This window comes from Herpailurus yagouaroundi, unplaced genomic scaffold (genome assembly GCF_014898765.1).
Source record: "Herpailurus yagouaroundi ecotype Mexico unplaced genomic scaffold, PumYag 163, whole genome shotgun sequence".
Classification (NCBI taxonomy): Eukaryota; Metazoa; Chordata; class Mammalia; order Carnivora; family Felidae; genus Herpailurus; species Herpailurus yagouaroundi.
In genome coordinates this window covers 50,408,567-50,419,891 of record NW_024412404.1, presented here as the reverse complement: position 1 = coordinate 50,419,891, position 11,325 = coordinate 50,408,567, and the positions used below count along the sequence as shown (strand labels likewise).

Sequence of the window (11,325 nt, the reverse complement as noted above, 5' to 3'; positions counted from 1 at the left end):
AAGAAGAAGAAAAATGAAATTCACATAAGAACTTTTGAACCAACACAACACAGAAGCGATCAAATTTTTAAAATAGTCTGAATTTATACTGCTCATGAGATAAGGCTGGAAGTCCCCATTTTAGCATCCAATGGGCTCCTCTGAGATCATTGTAACTGCTCCAAAGAAACAATCAAAAACACCGCCTATAAATATTAGGAGACTGCTTGCCCCAAAACATAATACTAATCAAGGTGAAAAGAGGCCACAATAAAGATGAAGCCAGGAATGAATATATATGTAGTCCTTTACCTGTCAAAGCAGAGCGATGCACCACACTCCCTAAAACAACTAAAGACGAACACTGAGCAACTGACAGTAAGCCCATCCCCACACAGCCCAACCCCCCCCCCCCCACACACACGCTCTGAAGCAGTTCATCTAAGTGAATTGCAGAAAAAGAAAGATGAATTTGCACCCTTTGAGCCCCACGCCCCCGCCCTTCCTATGAAAACCGCCAGCCAGTAAACGGAGATTTGCACTAATTTCTGTGACAATTCCACATCACTTTCAAACAACTTTTGTGCTAGGGACAGCTTTCTCTGCCAGGTTGGAATGCTTGGCTGGGGAGCAGCTCTTGTCTGAGGGGTGGGGGGTGGGGGGTTCCGCTTCTAAGTCGAGAGGCAACAGTAACAACTCATCCCCCTTTTCAGCAGGGTTTTAGTCTCCTCTTTTCCAACTGCCTGATTCAGAGCTTAATGGAAACTTGTCCAAGCTTTCCTTCCCACAAACCCTGTGGAGCCCTAGGCAATCTGTACTCAGGGTAACCACAGGAATCTCAGATTGTCAATTAAAATTGAATGGACACCTGATAACTATATGTCGTGGAAACCAAATTTCATATAATCACAGGCTTGTGAATAAATTAATGAAACTGTGGCTAATCCAAATTCAATTTTCACTTGTCCGGTTCCATTCTTAATCCTTGCGTCCAATCACCACCCAAATAACACAATCCCAGAGAGAACGCTGCAATTAAAACAGGAAAAATGCAACTGCAAGGTCCTTAAGAATGTAGTTGGACAAAGTTAATTTCACACACACACACACACACACACACACACACACACACACACACACCATTTTAACACCCCCAAGCAATGTAACTTCCCTCCTCAGGTGTCCAGACAAACCGAATAACCCGGACCAGCTCATAAATACACACAGCACAAGCTCCAATCAGATCTTTACTCCCAGCCAGTAACCACTGCGTTGGAGAGATATGGAGCTAAACTTCCGCCAGCTACAGTGACACAGACTTACAATTTTCTTGTTGCTCCTTTGGGTTTCCACCCCCTCTTCTACCAAATGCTGTTTTCTTAAACATAACACTTTAAACTGCTTTTTGCTTCCCTGTAAAACACAAAGATGCCTTGTTCCTTGTAGTCCAGCTTTTTAAGACAAAGACAAAATACAAGGACCCAGTAAAAACTTGGCTTTCTAGACTGGAACAAGAATTTACTTCTCTCTCCGTAAAAAATCTATTAAGAAAGGAAAGAACAAGAGAGGGTGGCCTTTTCTTTTTCGAATCGATGAGGGGAGGTTCAGAGATCCATCTAAGGATCAGCCATCTAAGGCCCATCTGAGTTTAGGAACCTCTACCCCTGGGGCTGCCCTGCTCTTGGTCACCTGCAGCACTCTGCAGCGTCACTTCCTCGGCCAGCAGGTGCAGCTTATACATTGGGCATGCAGTACGTCCTCAACATGGTGCTTCCCTGGGGCATCCTGGGGCTTCACCAGATGAGAACTCCAGGGGACCTTTCCTTCAATTCCTTCCCATGAAACCTCAACAAAATAAACCTTCCCTTCCTGTGTGCTTGTTTACAATGGCCAAGCCCACCCACCCATGCTAACACCCCCAGATGATCTGGCCCTCACTTGTCCAGAGGAAGAACCATAAAGAGGCGGCTGTGCCCGGCACAGGATTGCACAATTCCCCGGCAATTAAAAAACCAACAATTTACAATTAACTGCTTCCCTTATGATGATCATATCGTGATGGCTCTTGGTTTATTTCTAATCACTACCACCGGCCCTCAATTTGCTGTTTCAGATATAAGACATCAGAGACACCCAGAGACGAGAGAAAAAGGAAAACCACGTTTTCATCCACAGACATCTCCTCCTCAAAGGGGACCCTGTGTTGGTTTCTCCCACGCTAAGTGAACTTCCAGTGTTCAGAAGATTAATTTCTTATACCTATTCATTCCACTAAATTGGTAAGAGGTGGAGCATTCGTTTTATTGTCACCTGGCTTTCTCTTTTATTAAAACAAACAAACAATAATCCAATCCAGATTCATTCCCTAAAAAGTTTTGGTTTTGGGGACCTGGGGTCCACCTTCTACCCTATAGCCACTACCATGAGCCACTTGAAGTTTAATTTCCGTGTCATTAACTTAAAAGACAGATATTTTTGGGGCGCCTGGTTGGCTCAGTGGGTTAAGCGTCCGACTTCAGCTCAGGTCATGATCTCACGGTTCGTGAGTTCAAGCCCCGCATAGGGCTCTGTGCTGACAGCTCAGAGCCTGGAGCCTGCTTCAGATTCTGTGTCTCCCTCTCTCTCGGCCCCTCCCCTGCTCATGTTCTGTCTGTCTCTCTCAAAAAGAAATAAACATTACAAAAAAAAAAAAAAGAGAGAGAATATTTTTGTCGTTAGTAGGTCTAAGGCATTTTCTTCGGTCATCAGGCACCGTTAGGGACAGAGACAGCAGCCCTGTGCTGCGAACCTCTTACATTTAATGGGAAATACAATCCTGGTCAGGACTCTGGGCTACCCTGCCTGCCCTTTTAAAAAGTGCCAAGGGGACCTCTACCTTCCATAGGGAAGGCAAAAGCAGCACTGACTGGTAGGTGTGCCGGTTTAAACATCCCTCGCCAGACCTAGACACCGAACATTTGTACCATCCTAAAAACAACACCGTAACAAAGGCATCCCCTTTTCACTTCCTGGCATTCGGCTTCAGAAATTCTGCCGCAGCAAAACGCATGCCTTCAGACACCAGAACAATCTCTCCTACTGTCTCGATGTTCCATCCAATGTCTATTTACCCTCATTAATTTTTCTTTTCTTTTCCTCAACCTGAAACCATCAGCTATGAGTCAGAGAATGATCATTAACTTTTACAGCTTCCATACACATCCACCTACTCACATTTGGGGAAAGAAGACTTGCAACATTGCCTGAGACCAAAATCCTCCATGAAAGAAAAGGGAAGAAAAAAAAAAAAATCACTTCAAGAAAGTTATAGCTGTAGGTCTATGGGGGTTGGGGGGGGGGTTACACATTCATTGTTTTTCCACTCGGTGCCGCAAATCTGGAGCAAAAAAAAGAAAAGTTGAACTTGGTTACGGTGATAGGGATTTCTGGGTTGATTTCTGAAGAAAAATGAGATGATTTTCTTTAAACATCAAAACATAATTAAAGTTCTTAACCTGTGGGTGGGGGGGGAATGAAGTGAATCAAATTTCCTGCTCTTGTACAAAACACATTTCTAGCATAGAAAAACACGTGGGCTAAGGGGCTGAGACATGCTCCTAACACAGCATTTTTCATTAAAAGTTGCTACATTAACACTCTTAAAATGATGCCCTATCATTACTCCACTTAGCAGTCACAGCTCTGCAACTCATAACGAATTAATTTGCATTAATGTGGGTTTCCTGTGTCCTTCCCTGGGTATGCCATTGTGATTCCGGCTTAATAAAACTGACAGGACAGTAACATAGTGCCTTTTATTCCACTTTCCAAAACAAACCAACCCACCCGAAGACCCACACAAATCCTCTCGATTTTTTTTAAGCATTTTGCTAATATATTTAGTACATCATAATTGGCCCAGCACACAGGAACCTAGTTATCTTCTCAGTAAATATTTATAGCGTCATTCTTTCCCATTCATTCTGCATTTTCTTGGAGAATCTCACTGTAGCCTACATCTGCAATTCATTGACTTTACAATTTACCACATGTTGGGATGGGAGAGGTCCTAGCTCCATTTGAATCACTACACAAATATGCAAGTGATTTATCGGTTTCAAACTGAAGGCTACAAGAGAAGGACTCCACTTTCCCTGAACATTACTGCTTCTGGCAGACCATGAACAATTACAGTTCGTACTAATTAAGCTCTGTAAATGTGCTGTGCCCTGCTAATGCCTACCAGGCCTCAAATTTATTTTCATGATGCCAAACTTTAGCGAGCAATTTTAACTCCTTCAGAGCTGATCCCACTAATAATAGCTACTCCTGCCCCTATAGACAGAACTGTTTGGGGCTACTTCATGGCCAAAAAAAAAAAAAAAAAAGAGAGAGAGAGAAACAGAGAGAGAGAGAGAGAGAGAGAGAGAGAGAGAAAAGACAGAAGAAGAAAGAAAAGAATAAAATATAACGGGATGAATTACCAGCCCGAAATCAGATGTGCCTAAGGAAGAAAAACCTATCCTGGGAAAACGAAGAACACCACGGCTGATAACCCGTTCATAGATCCCACATCCCCATCTTTGTAATGAGCTGTTAAGGGATTCATATCTGTCCCTGAGGGCTAGTAAGTTTCTGCATTCCATTGATTAGAAAATAAAACCTTTCAGCCGCGGTCTTTAAGTTTGGGTTGGATGGAGGGAAGGATCCCGCCAGAAATGACAGGGCCATCAGTCCCCCTCAACACACATACCTTACCCACACACCTCGGGATCCCACTCCCCCTTCACCATGTGGTCCCTCTGTAACACACCAGAACCGCCCACTTTTTAAAAAATAAAAATTAACATCAGCAGGATAATTGGCCTTCTCTCTCTCATCAGGCTGTCGACCACAGAATGCCCCTCCCCTAGACCCTCACGCAAATAACTGATATGAAACATATCTGTTGCTTGATAGAGCATTTTAGGTGAGGAGTGGATTGAAACCACTCTATGCTGAGCAAAGCAATAGTTTTTAACAGCACCTCCCCCTGGTACTCCCACCTCTCATAAGAGACTTCCAATCCCCAATTTCAGACAAGCCATTCCCCCAAGCCCCAATTTTTGTCCCATCTTCTTATATTTTTTCCAATCTTTCTTAATCAGACATTTATTCTGGCTACCTCTCTGTGTTTCCTTCCCCAGATAACTGTGCACTTTTGCCAAATGAGAGGCCTTCCCATCCCCAATGTAAACCTGGAATTTTTTTTCCTTCATCCATTAAATTCCTTTAATCAACTCTCCTCACTCACCTAACTTTTTTTTTTAAACCCTCACATTAACTAGTGCACTCTGCAACGTGTGTATTTTCCCTTCCAACTCAGTGGAACATCATATAAATTAAAGAGCAGTCTCTCGTATCAGGTTTCTTTAAGTATTCTGGGAAATATGCACAATATAGGCAACACGGTCCAAAAAAAAAAAAAAAAGAAAGCAAGAAAAGAAAAGGAAAGGAAAGGAAGGGAAAAGAGAGAAAGAGAAGGAAAAAAAGGAAAGAAAAGAAAGGAAAAAGGAGGAACCAGAAGACAAGGCGAAAGATGCAAACAGTAGAGCAACTTTGCTTTTGAAAAAGGCATTTGTGCAGAGCCCCCACTGAATTTCCATCCCTGAAAGTGCTCTTTATAAATGTGTATAACAATAGCCTAGAGGAAAAGTACAAGTCAGCTGCCAGAGGAGAGGGGGTCTGTCTCAGTAAGCTCAGATTGTAGAGGTGGGGGCCACCGGAGGGGGGGAGGGCAGCATCTGAGATGGGCTTCCCCCATCTCATTGCTTATAATTAGTGAGAGAAATCTGAGCTACTGCCAATGTCTGCGGACCTTGAATATTATAAGGCCAACGTGGCGTCAAATATCTTAACATTCATAAGTGTTATGGGCTGTAAATAAAGCCTGTGGATTTATGACCCGGTGGCGCTTGCCAGCAAAGGACTGGGGCACATTTCTTTCAGCAGACCTGTCGAGGTGCAAGCTTGCCTTTGGTTGTAAAATTAACCGTTTCCTTCACAAATGTGCTCAATTATAAGTCAGAGTTGAAGATTTACTCACACGGCTGCCAATATTCACTCGCGGAAGAAACTCAGACGCCCACATCACGCACCCCCCTCAAAAATAAAAGCCCCGAGAATCTGATTCACCGCCCCCCCTTCCCAAACTTCTGAAATGTGTCACCTTAGAACAGTTACAAATGCGGTCAAAGATATCATCTAATTCCACTTACCAAGACTAAAAAGCTTACACCTACTTCCTTGGAAAGTGCTTATTTATTTGGCAACTCTATGGTTTAAAAAAACAAGAAAGGGAGTAAATCACTCCCTGGCTGCAGTCTCGTCCCTTCCCCCAATATAATGTCATCTACTTCCTGTGTAGGAGAGAGCCTCTGCTAAATCCAGGTTGTCTCATACTTAACTGCCAATAAACCAACTTCCACATAACTTCCAGACAGCTGGGGAAAAGGTCCTCGGAGTTTTAGTCATGGTCCAGAAACACGCGTCCACACAAAAATTTGCAGCTGTCCTTTCTCTACAGTGCATTTTTAATGTGATTCGGGGGCCCCTGTTGTGAAACATCTGACAAAATGTAAAATCCTCTTAGATACCTTCTAGTTTACCCACTGTGCACGTGTAAGAGAAGTTGCACCGGGATTTCTCAACCAAGGAAAAATCTAGGCACTTTTTGCATGCACCCAGGTACCTCGTGGGATGTGAGGAGGCATTCAAACCCTGCAAAGACTTCCACTGTAAGGTTTGAAAGCACAGCCCCTCGTGCAACTAGTAAAATGCTAGTTTTTGAAAGCAAGTATTTTTTTTAATGGCGTGCAGATCTGCGCTCATAGCCCGCGCTGCTAACAGAACAGCATTCTTGATCGGCCAGCCCCCGGAAACCTTCCTGTTAACTTTTTCACAGCTTGCTAAGAAACAGAAAGCTGACCAGCTTCCAGCAGGGACTCTAAATGAAATCCGTATCAGTAAAATGAAAATCAGGGTGGAAAACTCCCAGCAAGAACCGGGATTGTTTGCTTCCAAATCTTTTCTCCATCAGATAGGGGGCATCAGTAAAAGCTACATCCCTTAAGCAGTCCAAAGTTTCCAAAAACACTTCTTCCAGATAAGCACTTCAGGCCCCCAACTACCTAATAGCTTGTTTCTGGGGGTTCAGAAAGCTTTAATTTCAACAGACTGCGAAGCGCTGGCATATTAAATTTATAATCATTAAAATATGACTTATTGGGTGAATGCTCAGCCCGTAATCCATCCTGCAGACATTAAACTCCAACCTATAAAGATTAGCACAGAATTAATACTGTTGCATTGAGATTGGGATCTAAACATGTTCGCCATAAATATTTCTGAAGGAGATGAAAAACAATTAGCATAAATACCAAAGAAGGGAAAGAACACCTGTTCTTTTTCAGGGCGATAAGCATTTTATTGTTCTCTATTTAAAATGTAATGACCTGTGTAATTACAGTAATATTACATTGTTATGTAGGGGCTTGGAATGTCACACTTTGAAAAGTGTTGTCAAAACAATCAGGGGTGAAGGTGGGGGGTGGGAGGACAACCAAGGAAAGGACCACCATTAACCCTTCACACTCTAAGGTCTAAATCTTTTGTATGAGAAAGGATTATGTTGTTTGAGTGAGGGAAAAACATCCATTTTTCACAAGCCAGAAAGAGAATTTGTTTGCCCGGCTACATAAAACCCCAATGAATAGGCCCCTCTTGGTTTCTTTTAAATGCTGGGATTCCAAGTTCAAAAGTGAATTCAAGATGCTGCTTATTTATTTGCTCAACCTAGTAGCAAGGAGCTCAGTTAAAAAGCAACTAACTTTGGGATAAAAGATACAAGAGCTCTCATACTCAAGTCTTAAAAAGAAATCTCAAACCTAACTCCAATTCTGACCACCCTAGCCCTATCTCTCAGCGTGGCAAAAGGGAAAAAGAAATGGGGCACTACTTTTTCCTACCAACTTGAATATGCTAACAGTATTTTTATCTCTAACATACAACTGCTACCACAATTCTTGTATTTGTTGTTCTATCACTTCCCATCTACTTAACCAGACTTCTCTCCTTCATGTATTTTTGTATCCGAATCTGTCTTTTTAAAAGCCATTCCTATTGCTGTATCAAAGACTAAATTAATGCTATGCAGAAATCTTTGTCGCTTTAAAATAAAATTATTACTATCGAGCTTTATGGCGTCTTCAGCAATTAAAGCATTATTCTTGAGATAATGTATTATTCATCATAGCTGATTTAATGATACTCCTTAATTCTTTACATTCTTAAATAGAAAAGCAGGAATCAGGGATCCAAAGAGTTTGCTTTTTAAAGGATGCTGCTGCTTACAGGTACACTAATAAGGAACAGAAACCGTAGCAAAAACACCACCACCAAGGAGGGTCAGGAAAACAGGAAAGCATACAGCTAATTTGTCTTTATACCTTGCCCTCAAAAACACACTCTATGAAGCACGAAGAATTTCAGATGAGCATGAAAAGACCCCTATCTTGCCTATAGATGCCCTCGGCAGCTGTAGGAAATCTAGAATTGCAAGCTGGCCCTCTGATCGAAGACGTCAGGAGTGACACACAACAGCTTCCTGTCCTCGTGTCTATTGCGCTGCTTACCGGCCTAAATAAATAACTTTAATTTTGGAGCACATAATCTAACCCAGGTAACAGATAAGGAGGAAGGGCCTGCACACACAAAGATGTCTCTTGGTGTTTGACATGCAAATCCGAACACTGCCTACTGAGTTCAGAAATGTCCTCTCCTACTCAATCTGATGTCACAGCACAAGGCCACCCGCTACGTCCACAATTAAAAGAACTAGAGCGGTCTATTCCTATAATGCCCACAAAGGGGACCGATGGTTGGGAGCCTTCCTTTTTCGCCCCGGGAAATCGTTTATTTGCCTTTAACAATTTCGCTGTTTCCTAATTACAGCACAACACCACCGTTCAAGTTTTAGGCGACAGTATGGCAAGATCGCCAGCGGTCAGGCTGGGAGTTTGAAAACAGTCAAGAAGGCCAAGAAGCCCGCCATCAAAGCTCAATATTCAGATTGGCCTTTCTGATGGCCAAGTGGATTTTTAAATAATACCGGAGAGACTCCATCGTAGGGGGAGGGGAGTAAGAAATTCTCAGGGTTACTTTGGAATGTTGCTTGGTCGGGTTGGTTAGTACACAAACCCTCTGTTTCTGAGCCGAATGCTCCGGGTTTAGCATGCCCACAAGCTCCCAAGAAAAATACAACGTAACCGGACTGTGCCTCCCCTTGAGCTGCAACCCCACAGCCCAGCCCCTGCAGCCTGAAAAGAGCTGGCCCTGTAGTAGGAGGTCGGGCTGAAACGCTCTACCAGCTTCCCAAGCACGCAGAAGCCTGGGTGCAGGGAAGGGAGGGTGGGGGGGGATAATTATTTCTCTTTCCTAGCCATAAAAAGTGACCGGTCTAGCATGCCCGTGCCCTTTTTGCCAGGGCCCAAAAAACAAGTAAAACCTGATAGTTAATATTTTAATGCTTAAAAACACTTGTAGATCGGATCGACTCCCATCCGGCAAGCCCTCGGCCATTAGCACCGAATTCACGGCTGCTGAACACTGGGTACATTATTTCAAATTGCTATCTCGAGTTACCGAAAAAAAAAAAAAAATAGTGTGTGTAAATAAGGGGTAGGGGGCCCAAACAAGAAAAGGTGCAAAATGACAATCCCTGGAAACCAGGCACAAACGTCTAGAGGTTGCGTCTAGAGACCGGCAATCCAGGCTTTTTAGAGGAGGGTGGGATTGGGGGCGGGGGACGGGGTTCAGGATGAGGGCAGGGAGCAGAGGACGGTCCGGGAACAGGATGAGCCTTATTAACAAATGTCAAGAGGGCGCGGAACGCTCGCTGCGGAAAGCACCCGCGGAGCCTAGCACCCGGTGCCGCCCTGGGGTCCCCAAAGTTGGGTGGCCCGCGAGCAGCAGCCCACTCCCTTGAAGGAGAGCTCCCGCACTCTCTACACACCGCTGGGCCCGCAAACCCTGGTCTCTGATCCTCCCCCAGGGCCCAATGAGGGCCTTCTCGGAAGCTGGCGAACGCAGACCAAGCTATAAACCCCAAGGCACCCAAATTCCCTGGAAATACATCGAGTCCGTTCAAAGGAAGCCATCCCGGCTGCACACAAACCAAGAACCCGGTCACAGGGGCCTCCCCACTCGGCGCGGCCCGAGAGAGCCCGCAGCCGGCGCTCCGGGCAGCCGAGCCCGCCACACCGCGCCCAGGGCGCTCGGGGCCCTGCGGGGTTGCCAAAGAAAAGCAATCCCAAAGCCCCCAAGTTTGCAGTGGGACCAGTCTAGGAGGGGTGACCTTCCAGGGGAAAGGGGGAGGGGGGGCTGAAAGCCAGCGAACACCACTAGAAAGCTAAATAAATAACCAGCCGAAAGAGAAAGCCGAGGCGCTTCTCCCGGGCCCCGGGCTCCGCGCGCTCGCTACTTCTCCAGTCCAACGCCTGCAGGAAAATCCACTCTCTACCCCGCGCGTCGGGCGCCAGCCCGGTCACTCGGGCCCCGGCAGCGGCAGCCAAGGGGTTAACCGGGGAAAACCCAAGACGCCACAGAAGAGGGAAGGAAGAGAGAGGGAGAGGGAGAGAGAGCGAAAAGAAAAGAGCCACACAGTCATCTTCCCAGGGTGAAGAAACAAACAACACCACCACGGGGGAGGGGGGAATCAGAGCGCAAAAAAAAAAAAAAAAAAAAAAAAAAAGTTCTTCTGTTTCCCGCCCCCCCAACAAAACCCTGCTTGGAAAGAAAGGTCTCCCCAACATCACGAGGCAGCAAACTGAAAGCAAGAACATGGCGAAGTGCAAACAAATCCAGTCCACAAAAGGCAGAAAAGTTTGGAGAGTTTTGGGCTGCCTGGGCCGCGAGCGGGGGAGGGGAGGCGGGGAGGGGAGGAGGCGGAGAGGGGGGGCGGGGAGGGAGGGAGAGAGGGAGGGGAGGGGAGGGGAGGGGAGGGGAGGGAGGGGGCAGGGCAGGGGCCGCATGCGGGGCCGGGCGGGCGGCGCGGGCGGGCAGCGGGCGGGGGCCGGGCGCGGAGGCACTTACGGTTCGGGCGGTGGGCGAGAGCGATCCGTTGGGGAGGTAGGGGCTCGTCAGGTCGGGGATCATGATGAAGGGGTAGCCGGGATACGGTGGCCCCTTAAAGAGCCCTCCATCTTGCCTCTTGGCCGCTAACATGGCGGGGCGGCGAGGGGACGGCGGCGGCCGCGCCGAGCGGGAGAGAGCGAGGAGAAACTTTTTAGAAAGTGCCCCAAGTAGCCGGGCGCCCCGGCAGGGCCGGCG

At 46.0% G+C, this 11,325-nt stretch overlaps 1 protein-coding gene across 26 annotated transcripts in view; it reads right to left on the bottom strand.

Moving 5' to 3' along the window:
* The window catches only part of TCF7L2 (transcription factor 7 like 2), a 203,638-nt gene that overhangs the window by 190,795 nt on the left and 1,518 nt on the right, over positions 1-11,325 (bottom strand). For all 26 annotated transcript variants that reach the window (XM_040486450.1, XM_040486448.1, XM_040486453.1 and 23 more), the window contains exon 3: positions 11,089-11,213. In XM_040486450.1, the coding sequence (XP_040342384.1) occupies positions 11,089-11,213 (125 nt within the window). The remainder of the gene's footprint in view (positions 1-11,088; positions 11,214-11,325) is intronic.